The following is a 26,635-nucleotide window of genomic DNA, read 5'->3' as shown; positions in this document are numbered from 1 at the left end:
AAAAACCACAGTGAAATACCATCTCACACCAGTTAGAATGGTGATCATGAAAAAGTCAGGAAACAAGAGGTGCTGGAGAGGATGTGGAGAAATAGGAACACTTTTACACTGTTGGTGGGACTGTAAACTAGTTCAACAATTGTAGAAGTCAGTGTGTGATTCCTCAGGGATCTAGAACTAGAAATACCATTTGAACCAGCCATCCCATTACTGGGTATATACCCTAAGGATTATAAATCATGCAGCTATAAAGACACACGCACACGTATGTTTATTGCAGCACTAGTCACAATAGCAAAGACTTAGAACCAACCCAAGTGTCCATCAATGATAGACTGGATTAAGAAAATATGGCACATATACACCATGGAATACTATGTAGCCATAAAAATGGATGAGTTCATGTCGTTTGTAGGGACATGGATGAAGCTGGAAACCATCATTCTCAGCCAACTATCGCGAGGACAAAAAACCAAACACAGAAAAAAACACAAAAAGATAAGGCAGAAACAAAAATCCCAGTCACTTGCAGTATCTGTTGGCTTTCAATTTGGCTCTCCTGTTTAAACAAAGAAAAATAATAAAATTAATGTATGTAAAACATGCCATATATATTCAACTGCTACTAAATATAAAAAGCTTTAAAACTGTGTTCAATTTTGGTTATTACCACCACGCTTATATTAAAATATGTATACTTTTAAATTTGGTTTCTATAAAAAATGGTTTCTAATCTTATAAAAGTGATTTCCTAATATTCAATAAATGTTGCCTAAGGGCTTGTTCAATCCAAATAGCAATTTTAATTATTCCAGAATTTAAAGGTGCTCTAAATTTCCATTTAACAGGGTGAGAATGCTGTATTATTACAAGTGATAAAAGTTAGAAGACATAGAGCTTATTCCGTTTTAGAGTTCACATCCTGATTATATTTTATATCCTCTTCTTGATTTCTTACAACTAGATACATATTCATTTGCCCAGCTGGAAAAAATTCTTAACATTATTTACTGACTTTAAGTATGAACTCTACCAGCTAGTTAACAGGAAATATGTAATTAAACATTGTCTTTATCAAGTAATGTAAAAAAAAAGGGTAAGAGTAACTTTGCGGCCAGGCGCGGTGGCTCACGCTTGTAATCCCAGCACTTTGGGAGGCCGAGGCGGGCAGATCACGAGGTCAGGAGATCGAGACCACGGTGAAATTCCGTCTCTACTAAAAATACAAAAAGAAAAAAAAAAAAATTTAGCCGGGCGTGGTGGCGGGCGCCTGTATTCCCAGCTACTGGGAGAGGCTGAGGCAGGAGAATGGTGTGAACCCAGGAGGCGGAGCTTGCAGTGAGCCGAGATCGCGCCACTGCACTCCAGCCTGGGTGACAGAGCGAGACTCCGTCTCAAAAAAAAAAAAAACAAAAAACAAAAAACAAAAACAAACAAACAAAAAAGAGTAACTTTGCAATATAGGACTTGAATGAGTGGCTGGTGATTATCAAAATCTGGCACTTAATTGATTTATACTTGTACACCCACAGCTAAACGTCTCTACCTGTTTTTCTATGTAGTAAATCTAGGACATTACTTATCTACCTAGGAAGAGTAATAAATATTAATAATGTGCTATGATAAACACCCTGCACTCTTCCAAATCTTACAGTAAAACTGCTTCAATTTCACTTGTTTAGCTTTTATACTTAGTTTTTTAGTTGATCTATTCTTATTTTAAGGAACCTGAACTACTCTAACAGAATCCACATAATTTTTATATTAGTCAAACTGCTTCTTTCTAACTCTGGTTCTAATAGTTATAAAAAGATAATGATAAATTTATGAAGTAGATACAGTCAAATCTGAATTTCTTAAAGTATATACTTAGAATCGGTTATAATTTTTAGATATTCTTTCTTGACAGTCTTTTCCCAAAGTTATGATGTCCTTTCTAGGTAATATTGCCACACTCATAAATTAGAAATAAAGACAAAAATGTGAAAACTACAGTAATTTAAGAGAATGTAGGTTTTCTACATGCCATTTCTATTGGCTACTGAAAATAGTGGAAATAAGTAAATAAATAGCTACCTATCCAGAAGCATCTCATGCAAAAATCCATCTTTCCGAGCCTTTTTAAGAATTTCACTGTCTTCTTTACTTATTTTAAGTCTGTGGTCTTGGAAGCTCTGAAATTTCTTTCTGCAAAGAAAATGTCTTCATTGAAAAATACCTCAAACTCTGATTATACATATTTACTATTAAATTTATAAATACTGTTAATTTTTCACTTATTAAAAAAGTCTAATTGTAGGCCAGGCGTAGTGGCTCATGCCTGCAATCTCAGCACTTTGGGAGGCCAAGGCAGGCACATCACTAGAGGTCAGGAGTTCGAGAACAGCCTGGCCAACATAGTGAAACCCCGTCTCTACCAAAAATACAAAAATTAGCCAAGCATAGTGGCGCATGCCTGTAGCCCCAGCTACTCGGGAGGCTGAGGCAGGAGAATCACATGAACCTGGGAGGCAGAGGTTGCGATGAGCCGAGATCACGCCACTGCACTCCAGTCTGGGGGACAGAGCAAGACTCCGTCTTGGGGGAGAAAAAAAAAGGTCTAATTATATTGTATTTTTTTTAATAAGCTGGAGCTCTTCAACAAAGATGACCTTCGTGACCTCTCACGAGGAGGTCCACTCATTGGCTGGGTAGCACAAGGCCCCACTTCTATTAGGGCATACTGGCTGGAGTCCCCTGTGTCTTGGCCATAGCACAGCCTTTGACTGGCATCACACCCATTCTATGAATGAATAGAGAGATTGACTAACCCAAGTGACTAGCTTTGAGAGCTGGTAGGACAATTAGGAAAACTGAAGCCTCAAGAAAAGAAAAGCATTTAACTCAGTGCTCTGTCCTAGAGGCCACATTGTGTTGTATCTTCTTGTCAGTTTTATTTTTTCAGACATGATCTTGCTCTGCCACCCAGGCTGGAATGCAGTGGTGATCAGAGCTCACTGCAGCCTTGAACTCCTGGGCTCAATCCTCCTGTCTCAGCCTCCCGAGTAGCTGGGCCTATAGGCATGTATCACCATCCCCAGCTAATTAGGTAATTTATTTTGAAAGCACTTTGAGAAGCACTTCACTGTCAAATCTGTAGGTCTAAAAGGAAAAGAATACATACAAATAATTGATTTCACATTGTTTTACACTTCCTTTGTCTTCTTCTGGAATGTCATCTTTTTTCTTGGTTTCTCTTTCACCACAGGATCTAATCTAGATATTGGAAAAGAGAATCCAATGGGTTATATGTTTATCTTCCATCTTCCCCACTTTACGTATCAAATAAGAACATTCGAGATGATTTCTTATGCAGAAGAAAAAATTAACTGAGCAACTATATTCAGAAAAAGGTTCTGGCTATGTGTTTCTACTTCATACATATAATCTATATGAGTAAGTGCTATCACATGCTTCCTCCGAAGCCCTTGTGTCAGAAACACTACAGACAAAATTATTTCAGAAACATTTTACACATCAGATCCTGCTAGGCAATAAAGCAATCATTAACTAATTTAATTTTGTCCTCCAAGTGAATACACTAGGATCAAATTATCCCTAGTAGACAAGTGTTGCACAGACTATTACCAAAGTATTAAAACTTTTAGCATTACACAACTTGTTTTTAATTAATTGGAACCCACCTCTTTTACTAGCTTCTTATATCCTCCTAAGTTTGGATAGATGTTTACTATCACATGTCATAAGTGAATTGATCTGCATTCAACAATTAGGATCACCCACAGAACAGGCAATTGGCAATGGTAAGGACTCATGTCTCCTAAGGGATCTCTGTGGCCAGAGTCCAGTTCCAGGGCTGCTTAGAAAGTGGTGATAAATAACGTGTTTGTGCCAATGACATCTTTGTGACAGTTTTGATTAAAGGCGTCCCAGACCTGAAAACATTCCGTGCTAGGGCCTGTAACACAATGCTACCTTTAGTAAGAGGGATCTGTGTTCTGGTCATAAAGGTGAAGGGCTGACAGAGGTAACTCAATGCTACCTTTAGTAAAAGGGATCTGTGTTCTGGTCACAAAGGTGAGGGGCTGACAGAGGTAACACAATGCTACCTTTAGTAAGAGGGATCTGTGTTCTGGTCACAAAGGTGAAGGGCTGACAGAGGTAACACAAGGCTACCTTTAGTAAGAGGGAGCTGTGTTCTGGTAGATAAGGCAAGGTCATAAATGTGAAGGGCTGACAGAGATTAGGAGAGCCTGCAATTAAATGGTAAAGGAAAAGAGTCCTAAATAATCACTGTTCAGAGCTTCCAGGTACTTGACTAGCCAAAGAGACCCAGAAAACTTTGTATTTCATCTGAAAATTGCTTTAAATAGTGAAAAACACAATCTTTGTGTAAGTGTCTTTGTATCTTTGTATAAGTGCAAAGCACTGCACATATATTTGCAATTGTTGCCTTCAATAACACTTTTGTGGTGATATCCAGATGCAAAATAATTTAAACATGATACAATAAAATATAAAAAAATTAAATGTTAGTCACAAACCCATCTGCATTTCCCCAATGACCTGTTTCCTGAGAAGCAATGTGTTATGAAATATTGAGAGTGGCCTCTGAAGTCAGCTGGGCCTGGGTACACATCCTGTCTTACCACACCTTGAAATCACTGTGATTTCCATGAACTGACTGACAAAAACCATGAGGATGTAAGGAGGGTCAGAGGCTGTCTTCCTGTCTGTAACGCTGAGCTCACATCCACCTCACAGGGGCATTATGGGAATTCAAGACTACAACGCATGTGCTGGGTGCATGCAATGAAAAAATATAACATTTCCCTTCTCTGTAAGAAAATACCTACATTTTAGATTGAAATTGTTTAAGCTTTAGATTTGAAATTATTTGAAATCAAGACTATTCTAGAAAGAAAATCAAACATATGACCAGAAATCTAACATGAAGCATGTACAGAGATTTGATAGATGCTTTTAAATTGCACTGGTAATAGAGAAAAATGTAACATAAATTTTTATGCTCTAATAAGAATGAAAGGCATTTTAGAAAAGGCATTTGCCCCCCTCTTAGAGCCTTCCACTCCGGCCCCCACAATGCCTTACAGAGCAAATCTGGGTCAGACTGGATGCAACCTGTGATTCCCAACAGAGACAGACAAAGCAAGGTTCAGGATGCTCAGTACTGGGACAGAATGCCAAGAAACAGAAAAACCATGTGTCAATAAGGGGGGATTTATTCTTCAGACACATCTTGGTATGTTTATAATTAAAGACCAGTGGCTTTTGTGAGTCTAAAAAAGCCTTAAATGTTTTCATCAAATTCCAATTAACTACTTGATTTATCTAGGTTATATTAACAGTATTATTTAGAATTTCACCTTGATATGAAGATGTCTGTGTAACTTTTACAATGATGTAAAACAAAGAGTAGGATTAGGGAGGGCACAGGCCGGTGGTGCAATGGATAACGCATCTGACTACAGATGAGGGAATTTAGCCTGGAATAAGGAACTTTTATTTCCAGCTTAGTGACACACACAAATTTTAAAAATAAAATAAAAATCATGTTTTATGTGATTAATGTTTCTCCTAATGCAAAGAAGACTGGTACTATTAATAAAAATATTTTTAAAATGTGAGGGCTAAGGCCCCAGAAGTTCTGCTATGATTTTTTATGTTTCATAAAGTGACTATCATCACAGAAGCTCAAGCATTACATAAATACAAATGCATACACCCCTGACATGGTAATTCTCCTTCTGGAAATTTATCTTCAGGTCCACCTGCACATCTACAAATTGATGCATATTCAATGTTATGAACTGCAGCACTGTTTATAAGAGCAAAAGACTGGCAACAGCCTAAATTTCCATCTATAAGAGACTAAATAAATTAAGGTACATCCCTAAAATGGAATATTATGTGGCTGTTAAAAAAGAGAGAGGAAAAACAAGAGAAATAAAAAACTTTCTACATTTAAATTAATAGTAGAAAGCTCTCCAAGATATGATTTTAAGAAAAATCAAAGTCTAGAAGACTATAGAGGAGGGTACCTTTAGTGTAAAACAGTTGAAAATTATAAATATATTCAAATGTATATAAAGAAATTTTAGGAGACTATAAAAAGAAAGGGAAAGGGGAACAGGAGCTGGGACACAGGTGAGTAAGACGCATGGCAGGCTTATGTCTTCACATGTTTTTATTTGAAAATGTTGGACCACGTGTACATGTTATCTATTTTAAAAATTAGATTTTAAAATACAAGAAAACAAGAACATGAAAGCCTAAAGAGAGCATGTGCAACTACCAGAAAAAGATACTAATCCATGGAGATAATGGCAAGGTAGCTCCTAGATGCACTCATTTCTCTGCCACATTGTATAAACGAGCCATCAACTATGGGATTTATAATTAAAAATGTGTCTATTTGAAACACCACATTACAAAAAGCTATTAACTAAATCTTTAAAGTGACAATAAATGACCATTTAACATTTTAAAGAGATACAGTCACATCGCATGTGTGAATGGAGTTATCTGTATAAAATATCATTACCTTGATCATTTCTTCTCCTGCTGTTTTACTTTTTGCTTCTATGTCTCCTGCTTCATTGCATCTAATAAAGCAGCTATTTGAGGCCAATAAAGCCATTTTCCCCTAAGTGAAACAAAATAACCATGAGGATACTTCTTGTAGAAGAAATATTAAGTGTTTAGACTGGATTAATTTTTCCTCCCTGATTTAAAAATCAAAGAAAAGAACTTAGAGAAAAACCTGAAAAATATAATACAACACCATATAGAAAAGGAAACCAAAATCACCTATCATTTTACTATTCAAAGATTACCACGATAAACATTTGTAGTGTATCTTCCTAGTAGGACTTCATTCAAATATTAGCATTTTTTTTTTTTTGAGACGGAGTCTCGCTCTGTCACCCAGGCTGGAGTGCAGTGGCGCGATCTCGGCTTACTGCAAGCTCCGCCTCCTGGGTTCACGCCATTCTCCTGCCTCAGCCTCTCCAAGTAGCTGGGACTACAGGCGCCCGCCACCACGCCTGGCTAATTTTTTGTATTTTTAGTAGAGACAGGGTTTCACCATGGTCTCAATCTCCTGACCTCGTGATCCTCCCGCCTCGGCCTCCCAAAGTGCTAGGATTCCAAGCGTGAGCCACCGCGCCCGGCCCAAATATTAGCATTTTAAGTAAAATTTATTTTCTTCACAATTAGAAAACATGAAAAGCTATATGCAATGCCTTTGGTGTTTTGAATTTAAGAATCAATGTCTGAGGGACTTTTGTGTGTAAAAATATTCATATACTTTTTTCGTTTTTTAATGTTTGATATGTTACACTGCTTTCTATTAAACAAAACTTTAAAGACTGATTTTCTTGTGTATCTAAATCTGGGTTATAAATTTGGTTAGCTTAACTCCCTTAACAAATATAATGTTTATAACTTGTATTTGGTTGATTCTTTTGGAAAACTTGGAATACCATAACATTTAGACAAAATATTTATAAATACAATGATTACAAAATATGTTAACCTTATATCACATCCAGTTAGAAAAGTGCTGATAACATGGATTTAATTTCTTAGTCAAGGTCACAAGGGCTGGGTGGTCTCTCATCTGGATGGCTCCTGGTGAGCTCTGGAACATGGCAGGGTAGTCCAAGACGATTTAAACCTGTGCCACAGATTATTCAGCTGAGTCCTTTTTGCAATAGAGTTTTAAGACCCTCTTTCATTTAAATTTAAATTTTTGAAACTTAGTGTCCTTCCTAAAAATAAAATGAAATGAACTTTCCTAAAGTGTTGTATTATTAGTACTACCTAAGTCATCATCTAAGGCCTTAGGATATATTGGCCTTTTCTACTGGTGTAACTTTTATTACAAGTATCTCATCATAACTAGTAGGATCATCTCAAAGGGGTTGCAACACATTAGCGGGCCATCAAATCAATGTAGTGTTTCAATGTAGTGTTTCCTGAACGGTATGGGGGGTGGGGGAAGGAATACACACAGACACACAGAGGAAGGGGTAAAAAGAATAAGAAATATCAAGATGCATAACACAGGGATAAGTATTGTTAAGCACAACTCTTGCTTCAGTTATACGTGTGTGTGCTGGGCTGCAATGTAAAAACGCATTTCTCAATGGGTTGGGTCAAAATAGTTTTCAAGTCACTGACTTAAGATTTTATCCTAGGGGATGAAGAAATCAGTCTAAGTGATTACCTCTTTCTGGGGAGATGTTTGTTTAATCTGTCATCTTAGAAAACACTCTGAATTCCTATTTTCAATTCATTAGTGTACACTACCAAAGCTGCTACTCAGGCTGAGCTTATCTTCTATTTGTTTGTTCTGCGTGCTGCCCGTTGGTCCTTACTGTTTTTGATATAGTTATCTACTTTTTAAAGACTGTTTAACACTCACATATTTTTGTTCAATCTTTACTTCTCACACAAACAGAAAAAGGAAATTATGTATTCTGTATCAACAAAGATTTAACAAAACATCCATATACTACAATTGTCTACTTACTAAAATTAAGAATTAGTATGTATCTTTCTTCTTATATTAAAACTATCTTTTCATACACTATTTTAGGCTTATGAATTGAAAGTCTTTTAGAGATAATTTACTTCAATGAACTATTATTATTTATTTTATGCACAAATTGTCACAACTTGGTCTTAGCAAGCTCCACTGTTCGCTGACAGTCTCAAATGTTTCTGAAAGCATCCATGATTTCTGCTACAAAGAAGATACTTAGGAACTATTCTGTTTTCCTACTCTGAGACCTAAAATTGACTGGTTCTTTAATGGAAATGAGATCCATATCTAGGCACTAAGGGTACACAGAAATAATTGTGGGCAAAAGTACTAATGCTATTTTTGTTGCACTCTATTTTGAGATCTCTTTAAGGCTTTATGTACTTATTGATTTATTCCAATTTAATGTATTATAGTATTGCATACTACTTTTTCTTTTTAAATATATTATGATTGTTACAGACTTTCTGTTAAACTGACAGGAAGTTTTTATGAACAATAACAGCACTTACATTTTGAAAGACTGGTTCCCATTGTTCTCTTGGTCCAATTGCATCTGAATGCCCAACAACAAATCCATCTGAATTTATACCAAGATATTTTCCATAGCCAGATTTCAGGGCAATTCTGTACATTAATAAGATAGATAAAAGTTAAAAACTGAGAGAAAATTAATTATAGAACATCAAAACAGGACACGTGTATGTGTGTGGGTGTGTACATATCTAAAATTTCAGACTGGACATATTCCAAGTGTTCAAAAGCCGCATGTGACTCAGTGGTGACTCTCTCCTGTAATCTCTGTGCTTTGGGAAGCCAATAGGATAATTGCTTAAGGCAAAATGTTCAAGATCAGCCTGGACAACACAGTGAGACCCCATCTCTACAAAAAATTTAAAAAATTATCTGGGCATGGTGGCATGCACATGTAATACCAGCTACTTGGGAGGCTGATGCAGGAGGATTGCTTGAGCCCAGAAATTTGAGGTTATAGTGAGATACAGTCGCACCACTGCACTCCAGCCTGGGTGACAGAGACTCTGTGCCTTTAAAAAAAAAAAAGCTACATATGACTAGTTGCTGCCATGTTGGACAGTGCAGTTTTAAATTTAGTTTTATACTGTGCTTTTTTAATATAAACATTGTACCTTATATATTACATAACAAATATTTTCAAAATTCATCATTCTTCAATTATACCTCTTTAGTTATAAACTTCAATAATAAATTACTAAAACTTTTTCTCTTATTATAAATAGTTCTATGTACATCTATTCTGACATAAAACTGCTTTATCCTTAGAAAATATTCCTAGAAATAATTGGATCGAAGGATATAAAGTTCTTATGTCATCAAACTGTTTTCCAGAAAATGCTGCTTCCATTTACATTCTCACCTCAAATTAACAGATTATGTTTTGTATCACGAATTTTTTAAACATTATGACTTTAAAAAAATACTTGAAAACCTGATATGGAAAAAACAGTATCCTATAAATTTGCATTTTAGCAGTCAACTAGAATAACAATTGTTTTTCTTTTCCTTTCCTTTTTAGTTTTTAGATTATCTGGTAATGTCCCTTGTCCATTTTTCTATTGAGATCTGATCTCAATTTTTCTATTGAGATCTGATCTCAATTTTTCTACTGGGGTCTTCAGTGCTATGAATTCTATATAAGATACATATGAAGAGTAAGAACTCACTGCCTATTAAGATTGTTGCAAATATTTTCCTCATTTGTCAGTTAATTTTCTTTATAATCCTTTTTTGTTTATAATTGTAAAGCAGTTTAAAACTATTGAATTTTTTCTTCCTCTGCTTTTATTCTTTGTCTTTCACCATACTTATCAGACTTTCAAAGAAAGTACAGCAATAATCATCTAAATGTGATTTTTTAAAATTATGATTTCTAATCTTTTACCTTACCGAGAATCTCCTGGGATGCCAGAATTGACTTTTATTCCTTTATACATTAATGATTATATAACAGAAATCATTACCATATTGATGTAACCAATTACTAAAATATGTAAATTCACTTTCAGTATCTTCTACCCAAAGAATCATTCTATACTTTTGCACAAGGTGAGAATAAAAAGTTACTTTGTAAAATGACTGTAAAAATAGTGAGTAAAAATATTCTTTTGGTCGTTATGATTCTGTAACATTCTCTGCTGGTTTCAACAATATTCCTTTTTTTAGTCTTCCTGTTTGCCTTTGGACTTCCAAACAGTGAGTTTAAATATCATAGCAACAGTGAACCAGGTTTTGTACTATTTGATTTATTTTTTAATCTATCTTATTCGGTGTGTGAAATTATTAATCTTCACTTTTTAACTTACATATTTTTTTCCAGCCTAGCATTATATATTGATAGGAAACCCACTAAATGTAGACCACAAAATCTATTTTTCAAAAAAGCTATTTTGTTTTTTATATCAAAATTACCCTGTGGGCTTAAGACAGATACTAAAATTTTTAATGAATGTAATTAAATTTTTAAAATAACTGGTTACTAATTATATTACAACATAAGCTCACCTGGAATCAGATCATTTGATAGCAGCAAACTGCTCTGGAGGACTAGGGCCCTCATCAACTATTGGAGAAAAAACATTTGAAAATAAATTTGACATTCGCTATAAATATAAAGACATTATTTTGCTTTAAAAAATGTGGCTATTTTCTTCTGCAATTAAATGTAAGAATATTCAGATATACTGATGTCACTGTAATACTGTATCTTTGGAATCAAGATCTATTTTATCTTCTTTTAACTACAGTGCTAATTTTATATACTGAGTAAGACAGGGTGATATAATGCTTATTTAATAACTTTTGAGATAGCTTCTCTTTATGTTTTAAAATACAGTCATAAATAAGCACTTATTTAAAAAGCTAAATGCTTTCATTCATTCAAGGGATGGCTTTGCTGGCCAAACAATACTGCTTTTTGTCTTCTAATTACTTCATATCTCATTAGTGCTTCCTCTAATGGGCTAAAGAAAATGAGGAAACTTCAAATTGTTAAACGCACCCAGGTTAGTTTTGGCAATAGGTCTGAATAAAAAAGAAATTCAAACATTTTGACTCAAATAGGTTTTCTTTTTTCTTTCCACTTACTGTTTTAATTATTCATCTTGTTTTGATTTCCAAAGATACTCTTCTGGAACTATACGGAATGTTTTCAAGTGCTTATAATAGGAAGAGGGACTTGCCAATGGCTGGTAAATATTAAGGAATTAAAAAAATGGAAGAGTCAAATGCAATTTTTCCATTCCTTTGGAAAATGTTTGAGACTAGTTAGAGTTTGGCCTAAGTGAATGAATGTCCTAAAATCTACACCTGTGGCAGCCTCTTCCCTTCCAGACACAAACCTTCTTTGTGTGGAGCTCCCAGGGTAAAAAGACCATTGTCGAGTGCATGTATATAGGTTCCCTCATCTATTTCAATGGCTATGGTTCCTGAAATTTCACCAAAGTTTTTTACTGTCCACCAGATTCCTAAAAAATAAAATCAATATTTCAACTTTATATTTTAGTTTTCAAACAGTTCTTTTTTTTTATTATAATTTAGTTTTAAAAACTTTTTATTTTGCAGTTGTAAGAAATAATACAAAGATCTCACATATCCTTTACTCACTTTGTCTCAATGATGACATCTTGCATAAGTATCATACACTGTCAGAATCAGGAAACTGACATTGATATAATCCATGAACCTTAATCAGATTTCACCAGTTTTACATGTACTTGTTTGCATGTATGTGCACAGATTCATGCGACTACCAGCACAGTCAGGATTAGGTTTTTAAAACACAAAATAGCAACATATATCCACGCATGGGGGTGCATGCCTGTAATCCCAGCTACTTGGGGAGCTGGGGAAAGAGGATCACTTGAGCCCAGGAGTTCAAGGTTATAGTGAGCTATGATCATGCCACTGCACTCTAGCTTGAGTGACACAGCAAGGTCCTGTCTCAAAAAAGGACCAAAACAAAACAAAAGGCAACATGTGAAGGTACAAAGTGATATATAGAGAACTGTCTCTCTCATGATGGACCCCAGCCATCTATTCATGCCTGCTTTCCAGAGGCAATGCCTATCATAATATTTCTTAAAAATGCCTCTACAGGAAGACTTTCTAGCGTAGCAATCTTTTTTTCTTTTTTGAGACAGGGACTCGCTCTGTCACCCAGGCTGGAGTGCAGTGATGCGATCTCGGCTCACTGCGACCTCTGCCTCCGGAGTTGAAACAATTCTCTGCCTCAGCTTCCCGAGTAGCTGGGGTTACAGGGGCCTGCCACCATGCCTGAATAATTTTTTTTGTATTTTTAGTAGAGACGGGGTTTCACCACATTGGCCAGGCTAGTCTCAAACTCTTGACCTCGTGATCCACCTGCCTCTGCCTCCCTAAGTGTTGGGATTACAGGCGTGAGCCACCGCGCCTGGCCAGTAATCTTAACTATGATTTTAGATTGAAAGTAAAATGAGCAGAATCTATGTCTATGTATACTAATTTCCAATTTGCCAATATAAATGTTAGACTCTAGGAACAATTATTTAAGCAGTTGTTATAAAAGTTTATATCTTAATGTTAAAAAATGTCCTCAAACCTCCTCCTAAATTGTACTTTAGCTAGAGTAGAAATGAGTCAATCATTAACTGGATACGACATATTAAGGAATTCTTGTTAATTTTACAAGGTCTGATAATGACATAGTATAATGTATAAAAATAAAGAAGAAAACAGGTGATGACAGAAAGACATACCACATTAAGAAATGTACATTTATGTACTTATGGGTAAAATGACATAGTGTCTGTGATTTTACTTAAAATTTTCGAGGAAAAAATGTGTGTGTGGGTGTGTGTGTAAATCAAACGAGATTGGCAAAATATTGATAATGCTGGGGCCTGGACACATGGGGGACTCATTATATTCTTCTATGTATGGAATAGTTTGGATATTTCCATAATAAAAAGGTTTTAAAGATTCAGTTAATTCCACTGCACAAAATTTTCTGTTCAACTAAACACTTCATGATTTCCATAATAAATTTTAAAATACATAAAATTTTAGCTAAAATGAGGTTGGACCCTTACCTAACACCAAATACAAAAAGTAACTTAAAATAGACCAAAGACCTAAATGTAAGAGCTAAAGTTAGAAAACTTTTAGAAGAAAATGGGAAAAGCTTCATGACAATGAATTTGGCAATGATTTCTTGTATAGAACATCAAAGGCACAGGCAACAAAAGAAAACAGACAAATGGGACTTCATCAGAATTAAAAACTTTTGTGCATCAAGGACTGCCGTCAACAGAGTAAAAGGCAACCCAGAGAATGGAGAAAATATTTGGAAACTACATACATTATAAGGAATTAATATCCAGACTATATAGAGAACTCCAAAAAGACAAATACCACAACTCAAAACTGGGCAAAGGACGTACACGAACATTGCTCCAAAGATGATATACAAATGGCTAATAAGCACTTGAAAAGACGCTCAACATCACTAGTCACTAGGGAAATGTAAATCCAAACCAAAATGCAATACCACTTCACACCCATTAGAATAGCTATTATCAAAACAAACAAACAACCAAAAAACAGAAACCAAGAAAACCAGAAAAACAAATGTTGGGCAGGATGTGTAGAAACTGAAACCTTGTGTAATGCTGGTGGGAAGGTAAAATGGTGCATGTATTTAAATGCCACTGAAGTGTACACTTAAAAATAGAAAAACTGGCAAATTCTATATTCTGTATATTTTACTTCCACACACAAACAAAACCAATGGAGAAATAGAAAATCAAAATTAAAATTTCAGCTAAAGACAATTAAAAAGCAATAAAACTAATGGCAATTTAGATGATTGAGTTATAGCTACAATCGTTTTCAGGAAAATAAAAGCTTTATTCAGAATCATTATCAACAGTGTTATGATTAGCAAGTCTTTCTTATAAATGTAATAGTTAATGATTTTAAATTAGATTTATTTTGTATGTTCTATGCCACATTGACCAAGTACACTTAATATTAAATAAAACCATTTAAATATAATATCTCATTAATGTTTTGCAAATGAAGAAGAAATTTCTGGCAGACAAGCTCCTCAAAATTTTCACACTCTGTCCAAGTAGGGAAATTATACAATAACATTACTTATAATATTGTCAACTGAAAAAGAAATTACTTTGGGCAGATGCCAGTATTCTTTCTCAATGAGATTTCAAAGAATAAGAAAGCTAAATATAGTATCATCAAGAATTAAATGTGAGCATTCCGCCTATTTTCTGCAAGTGGCCTCCATTCAGCCTTTGGAGGTATGCTTATATGTTTAACGACTAAAGTAACATAACATAATACTTAACGGTGCCACTCTGGGGTTTTAGCTGTGAAAAAGCAGTGGATCCTAAGAACATGGGCACCGAAGTTGCCTGTTTCTACGTCAGGTTACAGCTCAAGCTGTGTATATGCTGCAGATGCCCAAGCTGAATTTAAGAAAATCAGCTCCAAAATATTACTTGCTATTTAGACACATGCTTAAAGTTATTTCCTTTTAAACCTTAGGCAGATGGTCAAATATTCCTGCTGTGTTGTCTCACAATGCATGACAAAGCTTTTCACATATTTTCACACAGTTTAGAATGTTTACATATGTCTGGCATGCCTGTAATCCCAGCAATTTGAGAGGCGGAAGCAGGAGAATCAATTAAGCCCAGGAGTTCAAAATCAGCCTAGGCAACAAAAGGAGACACCTATCTCTACAAAAAAATTAAGAAATTAGCTGGGTATGGTGGTAGGAACCTGTGGTCCCAGCTACTCGGGAGTCTGAGGTGAGAGGATTGCTTGAGCCTACGAGGTCGAGGGTGCACTGAGCCATGATCACATCACTGCACTCCAGCCTGAGCAACAAAGCAAGAGCCTGTCTCAAAAAACAACAAAAAAAAAGCCCGATGCACCAGTGTCGTGGCTGATAAGATACTACCAGGGCACCCTCATTCTAGCATCAAGGCTATGTGACAGCTCACCTCACCTTCTGACTAACCCAGTGCTTCCGTGCTAAGGGCCCCCTTATATCTCTACCTTCATTATGTACTTGGCACAAAGGAATGATATATCTTAGATTTGGAAATGGAATTTTCTTCCCCAATCTTACTGTAGTCTAAGTACCCTTCACAGACCTTCTATTAACCCATAGCTTACTTAGCTTTAGTTCCTGGGTAAATAAAATATATGTGTTTTGCAAACTACGATGTTATAAGTCCAACTGCTTCTGAATCTAGCAGAGCTTAGTGAAAATCTTTGCTTACAGACATGCTCGTGTTTGTTAATGTCACACTTCGTTTTCTCCACGTGAAAGACAGAATTTCTTTCATCCTATTTACCAATCCCTTCAGATCCTTGTGAGGAACCAACAGAACAGCTTTAAAAAATTAAAAGGTTTTTTTTTTTTTTCCCTTCACAAATAGGCACATGCTTACTTATACGGCAAGTTTAGAAAATCCACAATGCAAAAGACGGTGGAAGGACAAAGAGAAAAAGACGCAGAAGGACTTCCTCTTCCAGCCAAGATGGACTTGCCCTCCCACAATGACCAATCAGAAAACTGAAACTGGATACAGTATTTGAGAAAACTGTTTTTGGCGGTTGGAACACAGGCAGAACAGGACTGTGATATTTGAGAACAGGAAAATACAGGAGGCAGATCTCACACACACTTCTGTTTTCTGCCCAATGGCAGTTTCTTGACCACACGGAGAGAGGTAGAGACCTCCAGAAATGAGGCAATGTCACTAAGCTGAGAGTCTTGCAGTGCTAATATGTTGGGAGTTTAGAGAATAAGTACTGGAGAAGAGGGAACTACACACAGGTGAGGCCTCAAAAGAGTATGCAAAAGTTCTCTGCAGGTCTGTGGCCAAGGGCTGGGGGGAGTGCATGCAGTAGGCAGGCTCCACAAGGCCTCTGCAGAGTGGTTGGCACTGCTGAGGGCTGACTGGAGATGCCAGTGATCACACAAATTTGGGACACAGCAGAGTGGAGAGAACTCACCAAGTATGCCTAGAACATGTGGCTGAGGCCCATGAGGATGAACCTTTCCCAGAGTAAGAGTCACTGTCTAAGTCTACGGGCAAAACCCTAATAAATAAGCACAAATGAACAAAGGCCCAGGCTTGACAGGAGCAAAAGGGTGGTCAAATAATTTAACTAGGCATCAAGACATTTAACAGAAATAAGGTTAAAATATTATGAAAATGAAAGACTGAATTTATAAGAAAGACTTAACAATCCTAAATATCTACACATCTTATGAGACCTTCAAAATACTTTAAGCAAAAACTGCTCAAGTAGACAGATCTAGAATTACAGCTGGAGATTTTAACATAACTCTCAATACGCTGTAGGATTAGTAAAAAGTCAGTAAGGACACAGAAGATATGCAGAGTCACAAGTTCTACCAGTTGACCTAACAGACATCTAAAGAACACTGAACTGGCTGGGCACCACGGCTCATGCCTGGAATCCCACCAATTTGGGAGACTGAGGCGGTCGGATTACTTGAGGTCAGGAGTTTGAGACCAGCTTGGCCAACATGGTGAAACCTTGTCTCTAATAAAAATATTTAAAAAATTAGCCAGGTGTGGTGGCAGGTGCCTGTAATTCCAGTTACTCCAGAGGCTGAGGCAGGAGATTCAGTTGAACCTGGGAGGCGGAGGTTGCAGTGAGCTGAGATTGCACCACTGCACTCCAGCCTGTTGGGCAACAGCGAGACTCCATCTCCAAAAAAAAAAAAAAAAAAAAAAAACCCTGAACCAACATCCGCAGAATACACATTCTTTTCAAGTGTGCATGGAAATTCACTAAGAAAGTATGTTCTCCAACTATACTATAAATGAATTAGAAATCAGCAACAATAACATAGCTATAATATCTCTATGTAGTAGAAATTAAAAACAATACACTTCTAAATAACTCATGTGTCCACAAAAAGAAAAATCACAAGGAAAACTAGATAATATTTTGAATGGAATGAAAATGAAAACAAAATGTGTTGACTATAACTGAAACTAAAGTGGAATGAAGGGGTCTAACTTCCTTCTTAAGAAGCTATAAAACAAGAGCAAAGTGAACTTAAAATAAGTTAAAGGGAGGAAAAAAAAAGACTGAAAATAAATGAAATAGAAAATGAAAAAAAGAGAAAATAATACTGAAACAGGCTTGTCCAACTTGAGAGCTGCATGTGGCCCAGGCCAGCTGTGAATACAGCCCAACACAAATTCAGAAACTTTCTTGAAACATTATGAGATTTTTTTGCTTTTTTTTTTTTTTGGCTCATCAGCTTATCGTTAGTGTATTTTCTGTGTGGCCCAAGACAATTCTTCTCCTTCCATTGTGGCCCAGGGAAGCTAAAAGATTGAATACACCTGTACTAAAAGATCATTAATGATCTAAAATAAATGATCTTATAAAGAATTGAGAAACCTCCAGCTAGACTGACTGATCCAGGAAATAATAGCAAAAACACAAATTACCAATATGAAGAGACTGCAATACAGATTAGATTCTATGGACATTAAAAGCATATTAAAGAAAGGAATATTCTGAACAATTTCATGCCAATAAATCCAACAACTTAGATGAAATGAAATTTTCTTAAACGACACAAGTTACCAAAACTGACACAACAAAAAAATCTGAAAATATCTCTTAAAAATTTTTAATTTTCCCACAAAAAATCTAAAACCAAACCAAACCAAACCCTCTAGGTTCAGTTGACTTCACTGGTGAATTCTATCAAACATTTAAAGAACAAATCATACCCATCTCACACAGCTATTTCCAAAAATAGGAAAGGCGACACACTTTCCATCTAATTTTATGACACGCAATATCACCTTGACACCAAAATCAAATAAAGACATTACAAGAAAAGGATACAAAAGTCCAATATCTCCCATCAACACCAATATAGAAATCTTAAAAAAAAAAAAAAACACAAACGCCTAGAAGTCAAATCTAGCAACATCCCAAAGGACAACGCACCACAACAAAGTGGGGTTTATCTCAGGGATATAAAGTTACTTTAAAAGTTGAAAATGAAACCAATGTAATTCATTGGCAGAATGAAGAAAGCTGTATAATCATCTCAACAGATACAGAAAGAGGCATCTGACAGCATTAAACACCACTAAAATAAAAACTCCCAAGAAACAAAGTTTAAAAGGATTGTCTTCATTTTGATAAATATTTTCTCTGCAGATCCTACAGACATCATACCATATGGTGGACTACTGAAAGCTTTCTGCCTAAGCTTGGGAACAATGCAATTATGCCCATTCTCATGACTTCTGTTCAACACTATGGAAGTCCTGGATAGTATAATAAACCAATAAAAAAAAGACAAGACACAAGGATTAGAAAGAAAGAAGTAAAATGATAGTCACAGGAAACACAATTGCAAATTTCTTAGTTTTCTATATAAGCAAACCACTAGAAGTAATAAGTGAAACAGACTTATCAGACTACAAAGTCACTACACAAAAATCAATTGCATATCTACGTACTGACAGCAAACAACTGGAAAATCAAATTCAAAGGTTCTATTGACAGTAGTGTAAAATTATAAAATACTTAAGAATAAATGTTTAAACAGGCATGCAAGACTGCTACATTGAAAATTATGAAATATTGAGGCCCGAGATTAAGATGTTGATTCTCCCCCAAATGATCTGGACTCAATACAGTTCTTGAGAAAATCCAACAAGCTTCACTGTAGAAATTAATAAATTAATAGTTAATAAGTACAAAGTTGGAGGACTCACACTACCTGATCTCAAGACTTCATGAAATTATAGCAATCAAGAGAAATATACCAACAGAAAAACAGAAAAACGTATCGATAGAACAGAGTCCAGAAATAGACCCATACATAGAAAGTTAACTGATTTATTATGAAGATACCAAAGTGGATTAATGGAAAAAGGAAACACCAGTGGTGCTGGCACAACTGGCTATCAAGATGTCAAAAAAAAAAAAGTAAATCTTGAAACCGAACTCACAATATCATGCCAAAATTTGAGATGAATGACAGATTTAATGTAAAAACTAAAACTATGATGCCTCTAAAAGACAATGTAGAATATTTTCCTGACTTTGGGGTAAGCAAAGATCTCTTAGATCAAAAAGATAAGGCAGTAACCATAAAAGAAAAAAAATAAACTAAGCTTTATAAAAATTAAAAGCTTCTGACCATCCTGGCTAACACGGTGAAACCCCGTTGCTACCAAAAACACAAAAAATTAGCCAGGCGTAGTGGCGGGCACCTGCACTCCCAGCTACTCGGGAGGCTGAGGCAGGAGAATGGCGTGAACCTGGGAGGTGGAGCTTGCAGTGAACCGAGATCGCGCCACTGCACTCCAGCCTGGGAGACAGAGTGAGACTCTGCCTCAAAAAAAAAAAAAAAAAAAAAAAGCTGCTCATCCAAAAACCATCATTAAGAAACTAAAAACGTAAAACTCAGACTGGGAGAAAAGACTGATAACACCATCAACTCTTGGCAAGGATGTAACTGGAGCACTAGTTCATTCTTGGTGGGAGGGTAAAATGGCACAACCACTTTAGAAAATTTTTGGCAGTTTCTTATATGGTTAAACATTCACCTATCCTTTGACACAGCAATTCCACTTCTACATATCTACCCTAACTTTAGAATTGTTGATTTGCCATTTTGAAAGCAATGATTCTTCCAGAACATTAGCTTTATATCATTCCATATTTTATATATTTTTTAAGTTACCATAATTTATGAAGATTCAAAATGCAACTTGCCAAGTTTTAAAAGAGAAAAAAAAAATGTATGGAAAGAACTAAACGGAAAATAGGCTGGTTAAGTGTGTTTAGGTCAGTTTATTTCTAGTATCATTTACAGGCTACCCTGATGTTGTATTTAAGATTTTCATTCATTTCAGAGTTCACAAAATAATGATTTTTCCTGTGAAGATACTTCCTTTAAGAGACAACCGACCTTTCTTTCTTTCTCTCTCTTCTTTCTTTCTTTCTCTTTCTTTTCTTTCTTTCTTTCCTCTTTCTTCCCTCTGTTGCCCGGGCTGGAGTATAGTCCGCGCGCTGCAGACTCCCTGCCTCCGGCTCCCATCATTCTCCTGCCTCGCCTTGCAGGCTGCCTGGGATTGCAGGTGCACGCCACCACCCCTGACTGGTTTTTGTCCTTTGACTGGAGGCGCGGTTTCGCCATGTTGGCCGGGCTGGTTTCCAGCTCCTGACCTCGAGTGATCTGCCCGCCTCGGCCTCCTGAGGTGCTGGGACTGCAGATGGAGTCTCGCTCACTCGGTGCTCGGTGTTGCCCGGGCTGGAGTGCGGTGGCGTGGTCTTGGCTCACTGCAGCCTCCGCCTCCCAGCCGCCTGTTTTGGCCTCCCAGGGTGCTGGGATTGCAGCCTCTGTCGTGCCGCCACCCCGTCTGGGAGGTGGGGAGCATCTCTGCCTGGCCACCCATAGTCTGGGAGGTGAGGAGCGCCTCTGCTCGGCTGCCCATCATCTGGGATGTGAGGAGCGCCTCTGCCCGGCCGCCCCGTCTGGGAGGTGAGGAGCGCCTCTGCCCGGCCGCCCCGTCTGGGAGGTGAGGAGCGCCTCTGCCCGGCCGCCCCGTCTGGGAGGTGAGGAGCACCTCTGCCCGGCCACCCCATCTGGGAAGTGAGGAGCGCCTCTGCCCGGCCGCCCATCGTCTGGGATGTGAGGAGTGCCTCTGCCTGGCTGCCCCGTCTAGGAAGTGAGAAGCGCCTCTGCCCAGCCACCCATCATCTGGGATGTGAGGAACGCCTCTGCCCAGCAGCCCATCATCTGGGAAGTGAGGAGCGCCTCTGTCTGGCAGCCCCGCCTGGTTAGAAGTGAGGGGCACCTCTGCCCAGCCACACAGTCTGGGAAGAAGTGAGGAGGGCCTCTGCCCGGCCACCCCATCTGGGAAGTGAGGAGCGCCTCTGCCTGGCCGCCCCATCTGGGAAGTGAGGAGCGCCTCTGCCCGGCCCCCGCCTAGTTAGAAGTGAGGGGCGCCTCTGCCCGGCCACCCAATCTGGGAAGAAGTGAGGAGCGCCTCTGCCCGGCCGCCCCATCTGGGAAGTGAGGAGCGACTCTGCCCAGCCGCCCATCATCTGGGAAGTGAGGAGCGCCTCTGCCCGGCCGCCCCGTCTGGGATGTGGGAGCGCCTCTGCCCGGCCGCCCCGTCTGGGAAGTGAGGAGCCCCTCTGCCCGGCCACCCCATCTGAGAAGTGAGGAGCGCCTCTGCCTGGCCCCCCATCTGGGAAGTGAGGAGCGCCTCTGCCTGGCTGCCATCATCTGGGATGTGAGGAGCGCCTCTGCCCGGCCACCCCGTCTGGGAAGTGAGGAGCACCTCTGCCAGGCCGCCACCCTCTAGGGTCTAGGAAGTGAGGAGCATCTCTGCCCGGCTGCCCCGTCTGGGAAGTGAGGAGCGCCTCTGCCCAGCCGCCCCATCTGGGATGTGGGGAGCACCTCTGCCTGGCCGCCCCATCTGGGAGGTCTACCACGGAGGCCAGATGCAATGTGGGGGCTGGACGTACTGGCTCACGCCTGTAGTCCCAGCACTCCGGGAGGCCGAGGCGGGCTGATCACTTGAGGCTAGGAGTTCGAGACCAGCCTGGCCAACATGGCGAAACATATGAAAAATACAACAGACAAACCAACCAACCCAGCAACAAAAAAACAGGTCTACCCTGGAGTCATACTCTAATTTTTTCTATTTTCCTCCCTTTCTGATCCTTTATCCCACTTCCTTTTTCTTCCTCTTCCTTCTCCTTCTTCTTTGTCAAATAGAGGATTGAGTTATTATCATTGATCCATACAAAATCCCTCTCTCATTTATTTTCTTTAATTTCCACCCTCCATTTCTATTCCCCATCTTCCCAAGTGCAATCTTCCTAATATGTTTGATATGCATCTTTTTGTTTGTATTTTTGTTTGTAAATGTTTATTGCTTTGTGTGCAAAAAAATTAATAAAAAAGTAAAAATAAATAAAAAAATAAAAAAGACAACTGACTTCTACAATTAAAATGCATACATGTGCGAAGAAAATAACTTGTAAAATATATTTGGTTGAATAACATTTACATTAGGACTTTAAAATTATGTATCAGAATTTCCTGCTATTAAGCAGTCTAATGGTGCCTACTATGTCAGAGAGTTATAATTTTTCTCTCCTGATAATGAAGTAAAGGCATCAGTAGTATCTACTGTGCTAAAGAATAAATGGAATTTATAACTGTAGGTAACACTTAAGCACTTTAAGACGAATATGAATATATCATAAATTTCTAACTGGGAAAATATTTTCAATGAGATCTCAAGAAACGTTAACTTTTTTCAGAAGAGAGCACTGAAAAGTGACTCACCAACAATATCAAGCTGGGTTGCTTCGTCTTCTTCTCTTTTTCTCTTCTTCTCTTTGCTCTTTTTCTTCTTACTACAGTACATCAATTATATAGATGAGTTTAGGTATATTAATTTGTATGATAAGTATCATAAGATTGAAACTTGGAAGCCTTTTAAGCTGTTTCGTTTATAAATTATTGATTTAGGAAGACTTACATTGCTATGCCCTCTTAAATACAGTACTGAGAAGTTGCTTCAGGCTTTGTACATATTATGTTAGAGTTCAAAGCAGATTGTAGAGCCACACTGCCAGATTTTAAATCCTGATTCTTTCGCTTCTTAGCTCTGTGATTTTTGGAAAATGTACTGAATTTCTCTGTGAGTCAGTTTCCCCACTTAAAAAATTAGGATAATAACTTAATCTAACTCTTAAGGCTATTGTGAGGTTTAAGAGGTAATGTGTACCTTCACACATTGCTGGTGGAAACGTAAAATGGTGCAGCATCTACAAGAAACAGTATGGGGTTCCTCAAAAAGTTAAAGAGTTACCACATGACCCAGCAATTTTACCCCTAAGTATGTATACCCAAGGGAAATGAAAACATACGCCCACAAAAATACTTACATAAGGATATTCACACTAGCATTAGTCACAATAGCCAAAAAAGGGAAGCAACCCAAATGTTCATCAACTGATGAATGGATGAAAAAAATGTTACATCCATACAATGGAATACTACACAGCCATAAAAAGAAAAAGTGCTACAACAATGATGAACCTCAAGAATGTTATAAGAGAAAGAAGCCAGATACAAAAGGCCACATGTTGCATGATTTATTTCTTAAGAAATATTCAGAATAGGCGATTTCACATAGACAGCGGATTAGTGGTTGCCAAGGACTAGCAGAGGGGGAGGATGGGATGTGACTGCCTTAATGGGTAGGGGGACGTTTCCTTCTGAGATGATGAAAATGCTGAGCAACTAGACAGTGGTGAATCTCTTGAACGTATACTAAAAGCCACTGACTGTACAAAAGGGTGAATTTTATAATTATGAATTACAGCTCAATAAAAAAAGGAAAAAACCAAGAGCGATTTGAAAAAAGTTAACGTGCGAAGCGCCTACAAAAATTTCTTGGCACATTGAAAGTGCTATATAAGCATTAATTTTGATTATTACGATAATCTTAAGACACTCTTGTCTGCATTTTCATCATAAAGTTTTCAGAAGATAACTCTCCTCTCCTCACAGGAAATTCACAGAGTAAAAATCTCACATTTATTCAGGATAAACCTGTCATTTATTCTAGCATCTTCATGAGGCCAGACTCCTAGACAGGGTTCTCAAGGCCAGTGGCTTCAGCTCACTCCTTGATACTTTCTTTCCATCTCGCCTAAAAATACCCAAACCTCTGTTTATCACGGAGACCAGGAGGAAATGCTCAACATCTGTGTGTACGGTCAACCTCGGGCAAATCTGCCAGTTAAAAAAGCGGGGATATGAGTGCACAGGTATTTTTTTCCTAAAGAGCTAATAAATTACCACTACGACCTCCTCCTCACATTTGGCTCAATTTATTTACTGCATATATGTTCTCTCATTTAATTCTCACAGTCTTCTAAAAGTATAAAAAATCGTCTGAAAGTATAAATGTGTAAACGGAGATTCAAAGATATTTGATCTCTTAATGAGTAAATGGAAGTTCAGACATATTAACCAACTTGCCACAAATTACAAAATCAGTAAACGACAGAGTGCAGGTTCGAGTCCATATCCCTATCAAAGCCCATATACACCTCAACCACTGTGTGATTCATCCTGGTTTCACTCTACATATTAGGTTAGAAAAAATTAATCAATTTTTCTAGGAAGAGACAATGGAGAAAAGAATAATCCCTAATAAAGGAAGTTATTATCATGAACTACGAGATCAGACTAACGCAGACCCACCAGGCAGAGGCCTGGAGAGATGCCTCAGGGGACCCAAACTCGTGGGTACGGGGTCACCGGTCACCCGCCCGTCTACCCTGTTTCCAGGGTCGTCCTCGCAGGAGGCTGCCCCTCTCTGCACAGGCGCCAGGAACCGCGGTCCGGCCTCCGTCCAGCCCGGACAGAGGCCAGGGCGAAGCCTGGGAGGCCACGAAGCCGGCTCTCCGCGCCACAGCTTCCACCGGACTCGCGGGGGTGGAGTGCGTCCGAAAAGAACGGAGGAGGCTCCCGCCCGAACTGCAGGACCCACCTCTTAGCCTTGGTTCCCTTCAGCACGAGCTTGGTAGACTTCACATAGGAGTACTCGGCCATGGCTCCAGGAGACTTCTGCGTGGAGAGGCTGAAGCCGGCTTAGGCCGAGTATGTGACCCGGAGCAGCATCAGGGCGGGGAGGAACAGAAGTGGAGGCGAAGCAAACACTCCCTGACAGCGTACGTCTCTCCAGAACCCGCCTCCGTCTTCACCCAAAGGCTGAATGGATGAAAGTTCCACTTCCGGGTTTCTGCCGGGGGGGGGGGGGGGGGAGCTACGGCGGCCGCAGAGGGCCGAAAGGTGTCCGAGCGCAGCGGCTCCCTGGCGCCCTCTCTAGGAGCCCCTAAGGATTCGCACCTCCCTGAGGGGAGGAAAGACCGCCGGAGGCGCCGGTGCTGGCGGTGGCGGGGCTTCCAGGCGCGCTGTGGAACCGCCTACCGCTAGGGCTGCGGGCTGGCCACGGTCCCTGCGGGGGCGGGAAGCGGCTCCGGCTGCCCTCGCTGGCCTGCGGCTGCGCGGCTGGAAGCGCGGGCCACTCGTGCGCGGGTCACTCGGGGCTGTGCCTCGTGCGACTGTGTGTGCAGGAAGCAAGCAGGAAATACCCTAAAATAGAATGAAGCGCCATGCTGAGGGCCGCGGACATCGCGAGTGCTGTGGGAATTGGGGCTGAGGTGGAGAGTTATGGTGGTGCTGTTACAGGCTCAGGGGTCAGGAGAAGCCTAATGGTGGAGGCGGCATCTGAGGAGGGTCTTGAACGGTGGGCAGGCTTTTGCCAGACAGAGATGGAGGAAGCTAGTCCTGTCTGATGAAGGAAACAGGGTGGAGGCACGGAGGGAGCCGTGCAGCGCTGGTGTGAGGAGCAGCGAGCAGGCCAGGCCTGTAAAGCAGAGTGAGGGAACCAGGATAGAGAAGGCAAGTCGGGGTCCTGTGGTCGCTGAGGAATTTGAATGAAATCAGTAAACAGTTGAGAGGCATCAATCGCAAGAGCATGGGCTGAAAGGAGGAGTAGTCCGGGGTGATTCCTCTGCAGCGGTGGGTATTATTAATCGCGTATGTGACACCAAAACCACCACACTCAAGCTGTGGCTCTTTCCCTAAAGTAGAAAACAGAGACCAGTTGGGTTCCAAGCATCCACGAAGATCTTATTAAATTCCTGATCCCTGGTGGCATCATCGACTTAGGATTGGCCCATCTCAAACCTGACTCAGAAACAAAACCGTCACAATGTGCGGAGATGAGCATCCTTACCCACTATCATAAAGTATTTTCCGGTGTTTTCACAGTGCTGCCCTTCCTAATCCCCATTCCATGGCAATCCACATGCCATGATGCCGGAAGTCATTAACAAAGGAGACACAGGGGCTTCTCACGTTGGTTTTCCAGGGTTTTGATGAAAATCTGTTTCCTCATCTCT

The 26,635-nt window shown here is 39.1% G+C and overlaps 1 protein-coding gene across 1 annotated transcript; it reads right to left on the bottom strand.

Moving 5' to 3' along the window:
* Nucleotides 1-437: 437 nt before the first annotated feature.
* Nucleotides 438-25,478, bottom strand: LOC100585027 (protein FRG1-like). The gene is given in 9 exon segments (XM_030808640.1): nt 438-559; nt 2,077-2,187; nt 3,164-3,255; nt 6,566-6,667; nt 9,082-9,196; nt 11,111-11,168; nt 11,947-12,072; nt 22,998-23,068; nt 25,219-25,478. Coding segments are annotated over 9 exon segments (774 nt in total). The 5' UTR covers nt 25,281-25,478; the 3' UTR covers nt 438-522.
* Nucleotides 25,479-26,635: the final 1,157 nt, after the last annotated feature.

This window comes from Nomascus leucogenys, unplaced genomic scaffold, assembly GCF_006542625.1.
Source record: "Nomascus leucogenys isolate Asia unplaced genomic scaffold, Asia_NLE_v1 000912F_71883_qpd_obj, whole genome shotgun sequence".
Taxonomy (NCBI): domain Eukaryota; kingdom Metazoa; phylum Chordata; class Mammalia; order Primates; family Hylobatidae; genus Nomascus; species Nomascus leucogenys.
This window is presented reverse-complemented; position numbering and strand designations above follow the sequence as displayed.